The sequence below is a fragment of the Aspergillus candidus genome (genome assembly GCF_002847045.1).
Source record: "Aspergillus candidus strain CBS 102.13 unplaced genomic scaffold BDW47scaffold_7, whole genome shotgun sequence".
NCBI lineage: Eukaryota > Fungi > Ascomycota > Eurotiomycetes > Eurotiales > Aspergillaceae > Aspergillus > Aspergillus candidus.
In genome coordinates, this window is record NW_020194012.1 from 666,173 (window position 1) to 683,164 (window position 16,992).

The 16,992-nt window shown below is 52.6% G+C and overlaps 5 protein-coding genes across 5 annotated transcripts; 3 read left to right on the top strand and 2 right to left on the bottom strand.

Moving 5' to 3' along the window:
• Positions 1 to 358: 358 nt before the first annotated feature.
• BDW47DRAFT_123409 (forkhead domain protein) lies at positions 359 to 4,189 on the top strand (the record flags this gene model as incomplete). Its single annotated transcript, XM_024816042.1, has 1 exon — positions 359 to 4,189. One exon carries the CDS (start codon positions 359 to 361, stop codon positions 4,187 to 4,189), a length of 3,831 nt encoding a protein of 1,276 aa, XP_024674896.1.
• Positions 3,793 to 4,794, top strand: BDW47DRAFT_101015 (uncharacterized protein). The gene is made up of 2 exons (XM_024811578.1): positions 3,793 to 4,422; positions 4,551 to 4,794. Exons 1-2 carry the CDS (start codon positions 4,364 to 4,366, stop codon positions 4,717 to 4,719), a joined length of 228 nt encoding a protein of 75 aa, XP_024674897.1. The 5' UTR covers positions 3,793 to 4,363; the 3' UTR covers positions 4,720 to 4,794.
• A 4,420-nt stretch (positions 4,795 to 9,214) lies between these two features.
• On the top strand, positions 9,215 to 10,955 carry BDW47DRAFT_134624 (putative cyclin-like protein (Clg1); the record flags this gene model as incomplete). The annotated part of the gene is made up of 1 exon (XM_024818133.1): positions 9,215 to 10,955. The coding sequence occupies one exon, from the start codon at positions 9,215 to 9,217 to the stop codon at positions 10,586 to 10,588; it is 1,374 nt and encodes a 457-aa protein (XP_024674898.1). The 3' UTR covers positions 10,589 to 10,955.
• Positions 10,956 to 12,131: 1,176 nt separating this feature from the next.
• On the bottom strand, positions 12,132 to 13,673 carry BDW47DRAFT_134626 (NAD(P)/FAD-dependent oxidoreductase; the record flags this gene model as incomplete). The annotated part of the gene is made up of 2 exons (XM_024818134.1): positions 12,434 to 13,673; positions 12,132 to 12,321 (listed from the first exon to the last, which is right to left on the bottom strand). Exons 1-2 carry the CDS (start codon positions 13,624 to 13,626, stop codon positions 12,132 to 12,134), a joined length of 1,383 nt encoding a protein of 460 aa, XP_024674899.1. The 5' UTR covers positions 13,627 to 13,673.
• A 543-nt stretch (positions 13,674 to 14,216) lies between these two features.
• BDW47DRAFT_101022 (acid phosphatase DET1) lies at positions 14,217 to 16,596 on the bottom strand. The gene is made up of 2 exons (XM_024811579.1): positions 16,340 to 16,596; positions 14,217 to 16,283 (listed from the first exon to the last, which is right to left on the bottom strand). Exons 1-2 carry the CDS (start codon positions 16,352 to 16,354, stop codon positions 14,466 to 14,468), a joined length of 1,833 nt encoding a protein of 610 aa, XP_024674900.1. The 5' UTR covers positions 16,355 to 16,596; the 3' UTR covers positions 14,217 to 14,465.
• Between the last annotated feature and the right edge of the window lie 396 nt (positions 16,597 to 16,992).

Genomic DNA, 16,992 nt, shown 5'->3' on the forward strand with positions numbered 1-16,992 from the left:
GTATTACTTACCATGTCTAGTCTTGGTATCAGGCTGTTACGTATTATTCTACTATACTCTCAACAATTGATCAGTTCTCTAGACATCGCATTCATTTTATTTAGTAACATGATTTACATATAATACATACTATATACATATAATACTATGTACTATCAAATATAAAATATCAATCTATCTACTGCTCAATACTGATTACTCCGTACCTCCGTATCAATGACTAACACGCTAGGAATGAAAAAAACACTCACCGCCTTCCACCATCTCCAAACCTGGCTCTGCTTCTTCTTCCCGTCTGGCTTTCTCCTCCCAGAAAGAAAAAAAAAAGAGAAAAAAAAAACGAGAGGACCGCATTGTCATGTCGTCGTCGCAGACCATGACAGCGCCTGCGGTCGGTCACCGTCCTCCTGATTCGACTCAGGACATGTCCCCTTCCCTCTACGACTATTCTCCCTCTCAACATCCTCTTCCTCCCCGTCCTCCCATCTCGACCGCTGCCTCCTCCTCCTCCCCGCCCAGCGACTCCGCAATCCGCGCCCTGCAGGATTCTGCCCCCGACCTCCCGACGGCGCCCTCATCCTCCCATCCGCCCCCGACGCCCCCCAATGGCCTACCCTCCGTCTCCCCCATCAAGTCCGATCCCGATTTGCTCGATCTGCCCGCCGACATGGGCGACGTCCAGCCGCAGTCGGCCCTGAGGCGGCAGTCCGCCGCCAGCGCGCTCCTGGCCCAACTCCTCGGCAATCATTCCCAGCCATCTGCCGCAGAGACAGATCCGTCCGCCGACCACCCGTCCGATCAGGGTGCCCATCCGCCCCATCTAAACGACTTCGATCGCCTGGAGGACGGAGAGGGGTTCGGGGAGGGAATGGCGGACGACGCCGCTGGCCTGGAGAATCCCCTCGGGGGCGGCCCTATCGACGAGCGGAATCAGACCCCAGCACAGACCGAGGACGTTCCGCCGGACGACACAAAGCCGGATGTATCGTTTGAGGACTCCCTCTCCCATCCCGATCCCCGTCTGAGTACCCCCGTCCGGTCCACCGACCTGGCCGATGGCCTGACCGACCCCTTGCTCTTCGCCAAATCCGGCCTCGACCACTCCGATCTCTTTCCGCCCTTCGACGTTACGGCCGCCCCCAAGACCCCCTTCGAGGCATTGCAGCAGAACGAGATGCTCACGGCCGCCTATCTCTCGCAGAGCGCCGACCTGTCGTCCCTGGGCTATTCGGGCGGTTTGTCCCACGACGTGATTGGCGATGGCGCTGGGTCGGAGCCACGCATCCAGGCCTTTGCCAAGTTGGAGTTCGACGATGGCCACTTCTACTGCAACACCTACTCCTTCGTCCTCGGGCGAGACGTCCGCGCCGCACGCGCCGCCCATCAGCGCGAATTTCAGGCCCGCCAGGTTATGCGGTCCTCCCGCCCCAAGAGCTCCAGCGGCGGCCACACCTCGCACACCCCCGGCCGCGCCAAACACGACGGCAGCGGCATGATCGGCAGCGTCGTCAGCGACCGCGGCGGCATCATGGGCTTTGACCCGGACGTGCCCCCTAATCTGTCCCGCATGAGTCGACGCTCCTCCAACTCGTCCCACGGCGAGGCCGCCCCGCCGCTGCATGCCAACCCGGCTCAGCTGCACACCACCACCACTACTACTGCCGCCCCCAACAACACTACCACCACCACCACCACCACCGACTACAACGCCCTCGCCATGCAATCCTTGACGGACGGCCTTGGGGATGCCAAGCCCGTCGATACCCTGGCCCTTCTTCCCTCCCCCGATTCGTGTCCGACCATCCCTATCCACCCGCCGGCCACTGTCGACGGCACCGCGGCTGGCCACCGGGGGATCTCCCGCAAGCATGTCAAGATCGCATACAACTTCGACAAGTGTCTATTCGAGATGGAGGTCATGGGGCGGAACGGCGCCTTTATCGGAGCGGACTGGCTCTCCCCGGGCCAGATCCGGCCCCTGCACAGCGGCGATTACATCCAGATCGGCGGTGTACGCATTCGCTTTTTACTACCAGACGTCCCCATCGGGGAGACCGGCGCCGAACGGGCGGACGACGCGCTCGGAGCCGACGAGGACAAAGCCGCATCGACCCTGGCCGTCGAGACCGAGGGCGACGGGATCAAGGATCCTAATCAGGCCAAATCCGTCAAGTCCAAGGATGCAGACCCGGGCCGGCTGGTACAATCGATCGAACCGAGCGATCCCTCGCAGGCCCCTGCCCGGCGTCGCGGGCCTGGACGCCCACCCAAGGACGGCATCATGTCCAAGCGGGAACGCGCCGAACTGGCCCGGGAGCAGAAGTTGGCGGCCAAACGTGAGGCCAACGGTGGTGTCACGCCGCCTCCAGTGCCCGTCCCGGCCCAACGCCCCAAGGCCGGCAAGACCACGACGACGATGACGACCACCGCCACGACCCCGGGGGCGACGACGGGCGCGACGCCGGGTGCGACGGCCACGGCCACGGCCATGTCGGTCCCGCCCGCGGGGCCACTCAAGGAGTCCGTGGGCCCCGAGCTGTCGCCCGGATCCAAACCCGAGAAACGCAAGTACACCAAGCGGAAGAAGCCCGACGGGACAACCATGGACATCCCATTCCCCACGACGGAGGGAGGGTCCTTTTCCATGGAGCCGCGTCCCGAGGAGTTCATCAAGGCCCCGCCGGTCAAGAAGCGCAAGCCGTCCCGCTCGCCCTCGCCCAACTATCCGCCGGAATCGGCCTACGGGCCCGAAGACCTGGCCAAGCCCCCCTACAACTACGCGGTGCTCATCTTCGACGCCCTGACCGAGGCGGGCACGCCCATGACGCTCAAGCAGATCTACCGCGCGCTCAAACTCAAGTACCCCTACTTCCGGTTCAAGTGCGAGACGGAAGGCTGGACGTCCAGTGTGCGGCACAACCTCAACGGCAACGGCCACCTCTTTATGCACGCCGAGCGCGACGGCAAGGGATGGTCCTGGCAGCTGCGTCCGGGAGCCTCCGTCGAGAAGGAGAAGAAGCGACGGCCGTCACCACCGCCGCCGTCCTCCTCGCAGCCGCCGTCGGCCCCGTCGTCAACGCCACAGTACATGCCACCGTTGAATCCGTCGTACGGCACCCCCGCCAACGGACCCCCGGCCCCCATGGCCAATCCGCACTTCCAATTCCCGCAGATGCCCACCCACCCGTATCCGGCTCCGTCACCAGCCCCGCCCGCTCCCTCGCCCGCTCTTCCCGCTCCATCACCCGTCCCGCCGCAGGCCAGTCAGTACCCCCCGGCGCCGCCGCTGCCACCGCCGGCGGCACCACCGCAAGCCACGGCGCCCACGCCGTTCCCGATCCCCAGTCCGATCCGAAACAACCTCCCGCCCGCCTTTGCGCAGACCACCCCGTCCACGTACACCTCCCCTTACGCCTCTGATCCGCCGCCGCAGTTGGTGCAGCTGCAGCAACAGCAGCAGTTGCGCCCACCCCAGCCTCCGCAACCCCGGCCGCCGCAAGCCATGGCCCAGCCGCCGGCACCACCGCAACCGCAACCGCAACAGCCGTCTCATCCACCGTCCCATCCGCCGCAACACCAGCAACCTCACCCGCAGCAGCACCAGCCGCAGCATCCGCCGCAACACCCGCCGCAACACCCGCCACAGCAACATCAACCCCAGCATCCCCCGCAGCATCAGTCTCCATACCCGCCGCCACCAATGTCATCGATTGCCCCAGTCCAACATCAGCATCAGCATCAGCATCAGCATCCCCCGCCGCAGCAGGTGGCACCGAACCAAGCACCGCCCGTACACCACCAGCACGCGCCGCCGCCAGGACCACCACCACCACCGCAGCAGCAGCAGCAGCAGCAGCAGCAGCAGCAACAACAACAACAACAACAACAACCGGCTGCGCATGCACCGCAGCAGTATAACGTGGGACCAAGCGAGCCAGGCCCAGGACCAATGAACCACGGCGACATGCCATCATTCAACGAGCGGGCCAACAAGGCAATCGACGACTTCGAGGTCATCCTCATGGAAGACTACGAAGACAAAAACTACATCCGGGAGGTGCTGAAGAGCGCACGTGCGCGGGCCCTCGGCGACGCAACGGAGAGTTCGTTCCCTGGCGGCGAGCCCAAAGACGAGGCTGTTATTGTGGATGCGCTTCGCAATTTGATCGGAAGTCTCAAGGGTGAGTAGTCACCTTACCTACTCTTGCCTACTGTTGTACCATACCTACATTTGTATGAAGTGGGTAGGCTGGTAGGTTGATAGGTGAGAGGTGGTAGACGGGTGAAAGGACAGATGGAGAAAATAAATGATTAACGACTTGAGATTTGTTTATGGTTACGAATGGTTTTTATCTTTACATACATGTCATGTGTTATGTCGGTGGTGTTGTGGTCTGCCGATTCTTTCTTTTCTACTCTCTTGTTTTTTTTTTTCTTCTCTTTTTTCTTTCTTTTTTTCTTTCTCCCTTTATTATTGTTGATTTTCTGGTTCTATTATCCCTGTTTGATCATTACTCATTCTTGCATTCAATGATATCCACTCTGTTCAGGACCTTCGCCCAGCTCTTTTTCGAGAATCGTGTATCGCCTGGTTTGGTTTTTCTCCTTATCCATTGTTTTCTATATTCTATCCGATCACTGTCACTGTTACTGTTACTGTTACTACCTAGTACCCTATCTAGGATCTGGAGCATGCATCGGAGCAAGGCTTTTCCTTGATTCAGGAAGAAGAAAAAAGGTGGTTGGTTGGTTGGTGTTTGTGCATAGATTAACAATTTATTTTATTTTACTTTACTTTTTTGTTTCGAGACTGTTGGATTTACAGATACTTTGTGAGATTGGATCTGTCCTTGTGGTTGTTTTGGATGTGTGTATCTGTGGTAGGTAGTAGGTAGGTAGTAGGTAGGTAGTAGGTATCACTGGCAAGTTAATGGGTGACCCATTTCAAACTGTTATAATGCTGTCTAGGGAATATCATTTCTTTGTAAGTGGGTGTTTCCTCGTAAATGGAGAGAACACCACCCATGCATTGCAAACCCTTTATATATTCCAGAAGTTAGGCCAACAATACTCGCAGGTGAGATTCAAGGCTGCAAGGTTGGACTGGAATCTGGGAAGATGTGATTGATGCTGTGTCCATGTACCCAAAGCACTTGATATCACAGGCAACCTTTACCTATCGTCCAAGGTTTTTCATGAAATAGTCAGGAGTTGTGGTTGTTGCTTGACCTGAACACTTGACATCAGCCAATCTACATCGAGTGCCTGGCTGTATATATGAAAAACCATCCCGAGAACTTGACTGATTGCTTGTTGGAAAGGTTCTTGCACCCCAGTCTTAACTCTAATATATACTCTGTTTTTTCAAGGCTACGTGAGTTCAAGGAGTATTTGATACTCTTTTTCTTCGAACCTGGCTATCGATTGTATTTCACGCCCTGAGGAAGATTGGTCTGATTGTTCAATTTTCTTTGATACGTAAGAAACTGCGAGGGCACTGTATGCTGTGTGGAATCTGTTTACTAGAAGAGGATGAGAGACTCGCGGGCTACCTCCCTGACACGAATGAGCCTGGCTATTGTGGAAGAACGAAGAACTAGTCAAAGACTATGAAGAATGTTGCAAAGGTTGCAAGAAATGTTCAAACACAAATGGTTAAGCATGTGGCAAAAGGACTGCAGGACAGCTGATTATTTAGCTGGTTGCAGTCACTGCTTCTTTCACAAGTACCTTAGTTGAAGGCTTCATTCTTACAGAGCTGTCTGAGTGAAAGGGAGGGTGTCTGGTTGTTTTAGAGAGTAATATCCAAGTAATCACATAGTGCGACGTACAGAATGAGAATGTCAGTTTCTCATCTATAGGAATTTGAATGGAGAAGATCTTTATTGCCAGGTTGTATTGTAGAATTTGTTCTATAATAGGCCAAGGATTAGCTGCTCGGGATTGAAACCTCAAAATCACCTGTGAGTCTACTCAGTGAAATAAGTACTCAAGTGGGCTAGATTATGGTGTATATGTCACTGGTAGTAGGACTAATGGGAGTGGAGAGAATTAGAAGGAAGAGGAGAGAGATGCGAACCCCTCCTCCCCACTTGGTTCACTTGCCAGTTCACTCAGTTGTGGTTTTTGATTGAGGATACTGAATCTATGATTTCTATAATACAGTCTATAAATAATGAGATAGATGTTAGTATGGATATATACATGATAGTTGGATTGGTATATAAGATGGACATGTAACTTATATACGAAGAATCATAAATATACAGCAATGATTGATAAATCCGTCACGATATTTTCCTTCACACAGGCAGCCAGCAGCAGTCAGGTCAGCAGTCAGTAGACGTGCATATATCCCTCATATGAATCAACCTTTTCTCACGAACCTTTCCTCATTAGCTTTTCCCCTCTCGGGACGGACAGATGGAACAATAGATATTATTTAGTAGGTGGCTGGATACGGTATATTATAGTATCTTATTAATTTGATTTACACCAGACAAGCCGTATGGTGTCAGGACCAATGGATATTTATATACCTACCTCTTACCTGATAGATGAATAAATGGGTGGTGGATGGTGGATGGTGGATGGTGGATGGGTGACTGGTTGGATCTTTCGAGAATTCGCCCTGCCCTTGTGGTTGGTTTCTGGCTTGATTTCCGTGCCCCTCTTCTGTGGAAATAGTGAGGCATCTCTCTCTGGATTACTTTGTTAGATATTATTGATCATACTAGGTGACTCATGTCATCAGGTCTGTTGCCTGGATACTTGATGGTATACTAGTTCCATCAGCTTGCCTGTGCAGTTTCGGTAGGCAATGATATTCTGTTTGTAGATAGACTGTACCTATCCTCCAAGACGTTGCAAGAGGCAGCCGGTTGATACTGCCAGGTGACTGGTGGATGGTACCTGTCAGCTCAATCTACTAGGCAGTGCTTGAACAGCCGAGTCAAACAACAGAATCAAGACGATGGTCTCCTGAGTCAGAGGAATTATATAATATGATGTATTTATATCCAAATCATCACCTACTCTGGATACTTGTCGAAGGGATTAGATACCTCAGGCACAACTGCACGGATGTTGTGGCACCCGTTCGGACCAGAATCCCTGGCGCTGTTGCCACTTCAATTCTATTTTCTTAATTCTTCTAGTTAACTATTAGTGGTGCTGTTATTAATAACAATATTAATAATAATTTCATCCATTCATTTCTTTTGATTGACACTGATATCATGGCACACTGTCATATTTTGATCCGACACTTTCAATTATTACCCATTCTGGGATTGATTATTCTGTTAGGGGTAGAAGGTTACATTATGTTCCTAAATCAAGACTACAGAGTACTTTGTATTGTCTGACAGGCCTGAAACCTCAGCAGACCTGTTTTATCTTTCTTTCTCTCTTTCTTTTTTTTTTTTTTTTTTTCTTTTCATAAAAAAAAAGAAAAAAAAAAAAGAAACCCCTAATATTATGTTGAGTCAATGAGCACGGGGCACATCCCAAGTTGGACAGGCAGAGAGGGTTCGAGGCGGCCTCGCCCCAGTGCAGACCGGGGCGAACTTTACTGGGTTGGACAGTCAGTCGGCCCCATGATTTTCTTCTTTCCTTTCTCTTCTAGTATTTTTCTCTTCTTCTTTTTTCTTAATCTTCTGTTTTATTATTCTTTATTTAATTTTTTGTTATTCTTTATATGAATCTTTTTATTATATTATTATGTTATTATATTATATTCATCAAATATATTAAATCCTCACAGAGTAGAACGATGATCCGTTTGATAAAAGGACTGGGAAATCTACCAGAAACGGCTGCAGCGGCAGAAAGTGGATGAGCAAGTCCGACTCTAGCCTGGAACTTCTGGTCGAGTCGACACCTGGTCCACAGCCTCACTCCCTTTGAACGAGGGTTGGAGAGAAAAGTCTGAAAGTCTAATGGTGAAGAGAATCACAATAGCATCATACTTCTTCTAGAGTTATAGAATTATAGAATTATAGAATTATAGAATTGTTCATAGAATTATAGATTTATAGGAAGAGTTCAGGAAGAATGATTCTGGTCCAACGTTCAGTCGACTAACCCGAGCAGGTCAAGCGGACAGAATAGGAGGAAATCTGACTAAGTGAGATCATCCATTCCCTTTTTTTTTTCTTGGGTTTTCTTGGGGGGAGAATTTCTCTCTCTCTCTCTCTCTCTCTCTCTCTCTAACTTTTCTGTCCTTCTCCCCTCCTCTTCTCTTCCTCTCCTTCCACTCTTCTCTCCATCCCTCTCTCTCTCCCTCTCCATCTCTCTCCATCTCTCCATCTCTCCATCCTCCATCCTCCACCTTACCCACCATTCACCCTTTTTCCTCTTTTCCCTCTTCCTCATCACTTGTCATTGTTTTCTCTTCCTCTTCTTCTGTTTTTTTCTTTCTTATCCTTTGGCTTCTTCGGAACCTTGTCTTTCCCCTCAACGAGCTTTTCACTAAGTATCGTTGCCCTTGTGGTTTACATCGCTGCTTGAATTCAATCAATCAATCAATTCAAGTCCATCCCCCACAACCCCTTGACACGAGCCATTGGTCTTTTGGAACACGTTCCATTATTGAACAAATCTCAAAACATTGAAAAAAATTCCACTCGTGGTTCCCTTCTCCCCGTCTGTCGTCCTCGACCCTCGTGCACACGCCAATCAGCCCGGAGATTCCTCGCGTCGAATCGAAACCACCAACCCTCTCGACCCTGCAACGCGACCTCCGATCGATACACCGTCGACAAGAGAAGCACAACCACCGGTTTAATCACCAGCTGCGACCGCTCCTTACGACTTTCTTCTTCTTCTTTTTGCAATTTTTTTTTTTTTTTTTTCTCTTTTTTCTCTTCGATCCACCATATCATCCCTCCATGTTATTCATCTAAGAGACATTCACTACGCCAAATTTAGAGCCACGGCTCGTTGAGCGATCCCTTTCCAGGATCAGGGCGTGTCGGACGTGTAGACGGTTCGTACTCTCTTCCGCTGTCTGGAGTTGAGCCTTTCTGCTTTCTGCATTCGATTGCGTTGGCTGACACGGAAAGGATTCACAGAGCCTGACCCGTCTGCCTCCCCCCCGTCCTGAACTGGTCTATCCTTCCTCTCCCTCTCTCTCCTCTTCCCCCCCGACTTCATCATGCCGTCGTTTTATGCTCCTGGCCTCCAGGGCTTGCCCCCGACCCCTCCCCATGTTATGGGTGGTGGCCGGGTGGAAAATGACCACCCCTTCTATTGCCTTCCCCAGTCGGCCTTCCCGCCGCGCTATTCGCAGAGTGGCTGCGAGTTCATCGAACAGTACTCCCAATCATCCTGCTACGCCAAGCCGGCCCCCATGAACCTTTCCCACTCGATGCGGTCCGGTCGGGACATGGCTGCCGCCCATTCGCTGAATCAGTCCATGTTCGGTCTGCCCCCGGCCAATGTCCTCCCCCCCATCCGCAGCAACGTGCAGTTGCCGCCCATGGACAGCGCCATCCCCCCGCAGTACCGCCGCCACGACCGGCTGAGCCAACCCGATCAGCAGCAACAGCAGCAGCAGCCTGCCCCCCGCAAGGAGGAGAAGGCAACGGGTGGTGTTGCCGCCCACCTGGATTACGAGATGGATCAGATGTCCGACTTCGTGGCGGAGATGGCCCAGGGAATGTATGCTTTGTACATCAACCAGATCACCATTGCAGATATTGACTTCGCGCGAAGCGTCTACCCAGGATCGTCGGTCCCCCCCCAGTTTCGCAAATACGTTTGGCAGATCTTGTCGTCCACGCGCCTGCCCAGCTCCACCATCCTCCTGGGCCTCTACTACCTCGCCACCCGCATGCGCATGCTATCCGCCGCCAAGGTCTACGCCGCCGGCAGTGGCCAGGTCTATCGCATGCTCACCGTCGCCCTGCTCCTCGGCTCTAAGTTCCTGGACGACAACACCTTCCAGAACAAGTCGTGGGCCGAGGTCAGCAACATCCCCGTCGGCGAGTTGAACACCATCGAGCTCGAGTGGCTCTTCGCCTTCGACTGGAAGATCCACGACCGCATCCACGACCCTCAGGACGGCTTCGGCACCTGGCTCGCGCACTGGGAGACCTGGCGTGCCAAGTCCAACCGCGCCCAGGAGGCCCGCCAGACCCTGGCCCCCATCGACACCAACCTGTCCCGCGGGTCCCGCGTCTCGAAGCCGCTCATGTCCCCCGAGGGGCCCATCCCGCCGCAGTACCAGCGGAGCGCCCAATACGAGACCTCGTGGCTCAACCCGGCCGCCTCCGAGTATTCGCCCCCGTCCGCCCCCCAGAGCGGTCCGACCACCCCCGACTACTACCCGGTCGGCCCCTGGGGCGCCTACTCGAACCCGCCGCCGCCCTACTCGCGGTCTTGGGTGCCGCCCCAGTCGTACATCCCGCCGCCGCGGTCTCAGCCTCCGTCTTACCACCACACCCCGGTCTATGCCCTGCCCTTCGCCCAAAGCGTGTGGACGGGTCATGGATCCTCGTGTGGGTGTCTCTACTGTGCCAAGCACATGGAGCACTACATGTGTGGCGGCGCGTTTGGCGCGATGCAACCCATCATGGCGGCCTGATCTTTTTTTTTTATTTTTTTTTATTTTTTTTTATTTTTCGCGACCATGCGTTTGATTCTTGATATGTTCATGATACCGTTCCCGTTATTTTTATTTTTATTTTTTTTCTTTCGCTTTGTTTCGTTCCCCTGCGATGATAACCCTGTTTTACTGTCGGTTTCGGTTCCTGTACCTCACTCAAAAGTCTCGTCCAGCGTTCTGTCTTGAACTGCCCCAAAAGCAAAAACCAGAAAAAAAAAGGTGGCTCGCAAAGTGACATGGAGACGATGCCCGTCACGCATGCCCTTAGGATCTGGGTTTATTTGGACGCATCGTCCCAGTCCTCCAGGCACCCTTTGGCCTTTTGCCCGCTGGAGTGAGAAGTCACGACCATCATGATGTTTTTTTTTTTTTTTTTTTTTTTTTTCTAGCTCCCCCCCGCTCTTCTGTTCTCGGTTCTTTGATTGGGCATTTCACCTGGCGAACATTTACCCATAGATTGTTCTTGATTCGTTCCCGCCATTGCTTCATCAATTGGCTTTACCTTCCCCTACGCTTGAGTCTGGCGTTCATGTCCTGTTAATATTTATGATGCATTGGTCTGTTCCGGTTGATATTCCTTTGGACCGAACAGGATCCGGTATCTCGCCTGGCGTTATACCGGCCGTGGAGCAGATCGATGGAGTCTCGTGATTTCAGTCTCGTTCGTTCTTTATCTTGCTTGACCTGACATTTGACGATTTTGAATGCACTTTTCTTTTCTTTTCTTTTCTTTTTCTTTTCTTTTTTTTTTTTCACTTTTGTACCCTCGGGTATAACCAGTTTTTCACTATCAGTTCATATATTGGATCGATCAGTCTGTTCTCTTCTCTTTATTCTTCTTCACTTCACTTTTATTGATCATTTGATTGATTGTAAGTTAGATTTTAACTACTATTTCTTTACTAGTATTTCTGCAAGCATTCAAAGTTGCAAGAAAACTACTCAAAAAAAAGAGAAACAACAAAAGGTCCAGAAAAAAAAATCAAATCAAAAATGAATTGGATTCCCTCTACTTTATCTTGCTTTTTACCTTGCCTTATTTTACACTACTTTGACCTTTTACCTTGGATATAGACTTGGTATGTATGACCTGATTGACTGATTGACCCATTGACCTTCACATGAACGTTCTTCTACTGTCTATCTATTTCGCCTTTGATGGAAAAGAGTTTATTTAATACGTCTTTCTTACTTTGCTTCACTATATTGCCCTTTACTTCTTTACGTGCGATATGGATATGGATATGGGATACACGCACATTATACCACTGTTGATACATTCTGAACTTGTTCTTATATAATCTATATAATATATACTGACTTAATAAGATTGACTTTCCATTTAATCCCATCTTATCGTAAATGGTTTCGTTATAGTCCAGTATATTCATACCGATGCCTACACCCACTTTGCTTAGATAGGGACAAACGAGCAGGGCCAGAACAGAACAGAGTAGAGTAAAATAGATCTACATATAGTCCTCTCTCTAGAAGCAAACGAAGCAAGTAATGAAAGAAAGGATCAGAGCATCGCCCTCTCCTCCTCCTCCCCCCTCAACACCCTCCTCGGCGGTCCCCCTCTACTTCCATCCCCACGGGAGATATCAGCTTTAGAAGCCGACCACGCCCACTTCTGTTTCTGCGCAGGAGATGCAACGCCCTCAAAGCTGTCGGCGATGCGGGGGCCGAGGATGGGGAGAAATTTAAATGCACTGTTATTATTTTTCAAGCTTGTTAGTTTTTTTTTTTTCTTCCCCTTTCTTTTTGTCCTCATGTATGGATGGTTTAGGTTGATAGATGGGGTAAGTAAGGTGGTAAACATACTGTCCACTTCCACCAGTTGCGAGGAATAACCCCTCGTACTCAGGATGATAGTCGACGATAAAGTCCCCGCGGGGCGTGTCGGTGTACCAGCAGAGACGCTGTTGCGCGAAAGGGCGGTCTTTGAAGCGCGGGAGGAAGAGGGCGAGGCCTGCGCGGAGGGCCTGTTCTGCGTCTTTTGGGAGAGTCGTCTTTGAGGATGAGGATGAGGGTGGGAGGGCCGGGGCGCTGAATTTATCATTTCTTGTTTCAGGACTAGATGAAGGTGATGATGATGATGATGATGAAGGTGGCGAAGAAGAAGAAGAAGAAGAAGAAGGCACCGATCTAACAGCCTCATACCCATACCCATGCCTCGCCATCTTCAGCAGATTCGTCCCCGGCGTCGGCGGAAACGCGAACCACCCCGTGCTGAGATCAATCATGACGGGTGTGCGGCCGTCTTGCATATCTGCCGCTTCTTCCGGTGTGAGCTGGATGAAAGCCACCGGCTGCCCGGTTGACACAGATCGCCCGCTCATGTCGAGCAGGTAGGGCGTCCAGGCGCCTGTGGCGAGGATGATCGTGTCCGCGGAGAGGGTCGTCCCTGCCGCTGTGCGCACGGCGTGGATTTTTCGTTTCCCTTCTCGCTTCTTCGATGTGGACTCCGGTGAGGTGACGAGTGAAGTGACAGTCCCATGTCGCCCGGATATCAAAGAAACACCAGCCTGCGCGCACCGCCGCGCAAGATACGCAATGCTACCCTCCGCATCCGCCCACCCACCGCTTAAATTCCAATACCCAGACGTAGCGGCCAGATCGCCGTGGATACCAGGGTACTTCGCGTTCGCCTCGCCACCCCGGAAGGTCTGAATGTTGACCCCGCTCCCAAGAGCCTGGAGGTTGGCTTTTGCCTGCTCAAGATACTCCGCTGAGCCCTGCGACTGCACGCAGAGCAGCCCGCTGTGGTGGAAGAACGGCGCGAACTCGCCCTTCCACCCGTTTAGCGCGTCGAGGCCCATTTGCGCGTAGAAGGCGTCTGCGTAGTCGGGCCGGATTATGCGCGAGACGTCGACGCTGGAGCCGTCGGGGACGGGGGGCAGGGTGCGGTCGAGGAGGGTTATGTCTTTGTAGCCTCTTTTGGAGAGCTCGAGGGCTGTGGTTAGGCCGAAGACGCCGGCGCCGATTATGAGGATGGGCTGGGTTTTGGGGGGCATTTTGGGGGTGTGGATGGGTTGGATTGATGGTTTCTTTTGGGTTGAGGGGGTGGGTTGGATTGGGGTTCTTTTCATGTTATAAGTATACTTGTAGTTGGGTTGTACTGCGATGTCCGGATGGTGTGGGGACGGATCCGGTCCGTCCGTCTTATACCGTTTGTTAATGTCAACTGTTGGCTGATGTCTGCTGGGAGTTGGTTGATTATACTAGAAAGATAGTTGTCTAGAGGTAAGTTGCATTTCTACTATATTTCAGCTCTGCTTGCTCGCTCTGAGTAGCAATGGATCGTGTCTTCCAATGTAAGCACACGGCACGCCGGCAGTAGCATGGACTGTGACTCCAAACGATAGCATAGCCGCTGATTGACACAGTAGACCAGCTGTATCAGGCTTTCTGGAAAGATGTGGATTATGTATAGGATGGACCATGTATACTAATAGTCACTCGCAGACTGTATCTACCAAGCTCATGCATGATGCGGTTGGGCCGCTGTTCCGTCCTCCGCTCACGTGCCCGGGTGGCTCGCCGTCTGACGTGGGGCCATACAAAGGTTTTGATAATATTAATCATAGGGATCTAGGAGTATAAGGGAAATTTGATTTTATTGATCTGCACTTGAAATTGTCTAAAATGATAGACAGGTTCATGATACTATCGACGCGGGCATCAAACTGCAACGGACGGAAATCTAGTGCTCCAATATAACTGGGTATTCATTCAGACATGGTATAAGGTACTTCGTGAGCATGTCGTATATCATGAGATAGGTATAAACATTATCAAGATGCAGTGATATCTAAGAGGTTCAAAACACTGAAGAAAGAAAAAGGGAAGCAGATTAGTAGACACTCCCGCGAATGCTCTGGTCTTCGCGCTGCTCCTTATCCAGAGCACGGGGTTCACTGTCCCCCTCGTCGTCATCCCCGTTGTGCTCGTCCTCGTGCTCATGCACATACTCATGCTGATCGGGATCCAGGTCCGAATGCGCAGCGGAATCAGCATGAGCTGCCGCATCGCCTTTCTCGCTTCGATCCCTCTCGTTCAGCATGTTGGCGACCTTCTGGGCGAGGTTCCGTCTGCCCGGTCCATTGATGTGGGGGTTATTCCGACTGTGGTGGGACCGTGTGCGTCGCAGCCGTTGGGCGTGGCCGCTCCCTTCGTCGTCTCCGTCATTGCCGAAATCTTGGGATGGCTTGGGTTGGTGATTGGATGACCGGTTGTCCCTGCGGAACGGCGATCGACTGTCTCGCTCGTCTTCCGATGGGCAAAGGCTGTTTGCCCCGCTCATGGAGCCACCACCGTCCCGGCCGGCAAGGTGGAGGAGGGCGTAGTTCGATCGAGGCGAGTGGAGCAGGTGGTCGTCACTGTCGCGATTGAAGCCGGCCAGGTTTGGACGCCTCAGCGTTGGGCTTGGACTTGCTGTCGGCGATGAAAAGGTGCGACTGTGACTGGGGCTGGCGCAGGAGCAATCACGTCGCCCGTCATTGGCGGTACTGGTTTCGGTCGGGCGGCTCGGTTTTGTACTGTCCCCTGGCGGATTGAGGAACTCGTGCCGTGGCGTAGGAGACGGGATGGTTCTGTGTATAGGCTTCGATTCGCTTGACTGGTCTCCCAGGGCTGGTTCGGGGGCCGTTAACATCTGTTGCGTCGCGGTGGCCATTTCCGCTTTGGAAGGACGATGGTGGGCGCTGTTATGGTGATGGTGGTGATGGGTGCGGTTGTGGTGATGATGACTTTCCGGCTGGGCCTGCCCATGACTGGCATCGTGGGCCTGTTTATGGCTGGTGTCGCTGGGGCGCAGTTGATCAGTGCCATTTGGGCGCGACGTACGCGTGGAAGGCTTCCTGCGGATGCCGTGATTGCAGCCTTCGGGACAGCCTCCCCATTTGCGCCGGAACGGGGTGGGCGCGTCGGTACTGGGCACTGACAAAGCCGGCCCGAGTCCCTTGGTCGCCCGTTCTTGCTGTCGCTCGGCTTCCTTCTCCTTTCTCAACTCCGACCACGTCCGAAGTTGGTTTTGCAGCGCGTATTTCCCATTGTCCTGATTCAACTTCATGATCACAAACTCGCAGTGGTTGATGTTGCGAAGATCCTCAAAGTACTCGACGCTCCAGTGGTACCACTTCATGAGGAAAACCCGCGTCATGAGCCCGTGCGTCACCAGGACGCACACACTGGCGCAATCATCCTCCCCAAAGAGTCGCCACAGGGATTCGTTAAACCCGCTGACCCGATCGTAGGCGTCCGCGGCCGACTCGCCGTTGGGGATGCGGTAGAAGAAATGCCCATAGTCTGCCCGCTCCATCCACATGCGCTCCATCTCCGCGGAACATGGTTGGAAGTTGCCAAAGTCCTGCTCTCGCAACCGGGGTTCTTCGTAGACCTTGATTGTGTTTCTCGGAAACGGGGACGGCGACGGCGAATCGGAGGTCAGGGATTGGAGAATGCCCTCGGTGGTCTCCCGAGTTCGGCGATAGGGGGAGGTGAAGAAGTGAATGTTGTCATCCGGGCGCAGGAGTCCACGGAGATTGGCGCCTGCCTCCCGGGCTTGTCGATGGCCTTCGGCTGTGAGTTTGACCCGATGGTCGGGGACGGTTTGGTGGATGTCACGGTTTTTGTTTCCCTCGGATTGGGCATGACGGATCAGAATGATCATCTAATGACTGTTAGACGCTGCGAGTTCGAGGAATATGCTTCTTCTGGAAAACCTACCCGTGGCTTGCCCATGGCTGCTAATCTTGTCTGCACCCAGAGGGGGGAGGTGGAGATGGAGGGGCCGAAGATTCGAACGGTTCAAGCAGTATCATGAACTGGGTTTATCACAAAGCACTTGCACAATTTCACCGGATCACTTTATAGATGAGAGTGTCCCAAGCCAAGAAGAACCAGCAGTCTGCAAAAGAGGGCGACAACAGTCTGGGAGAGTAGAAAGACTAGGAAGTCATGAACCTAACCTCCAGGTGAAAGTACCTAATCGCTCATTTGGGTTAGCGGGTCCAGTGATGTCAATGCTGGCCCACGTGATGCCGCATCGACCAATCCGCTGAGATGCATTAGATGTTTACTGTCGAGGGTCCAAGGCTGGATGTTTGGTTTCTCGACCGGTAAGCGAGTCTGCATGAGAGCCTTCTGGTGCTCTGGGCCTGGTTTAAGAACGGGGGGTGCGGTTGAGCGTCATGGTTACACCTGAAAGGCATTTAGACCCAAAACCGATATGGAGACAGAACGGTGCTCATGACTTGCTCGTGTCATGGTCGATTGGGATCTGGAAAGACTTGGGGTTCGAGGCCAGTGTTGGGCGAGCCTGCATGCAGTTGGAAGGATGCATACAGGCAGGTCAAAGTTGCTCATCTGCCTGAAATAGC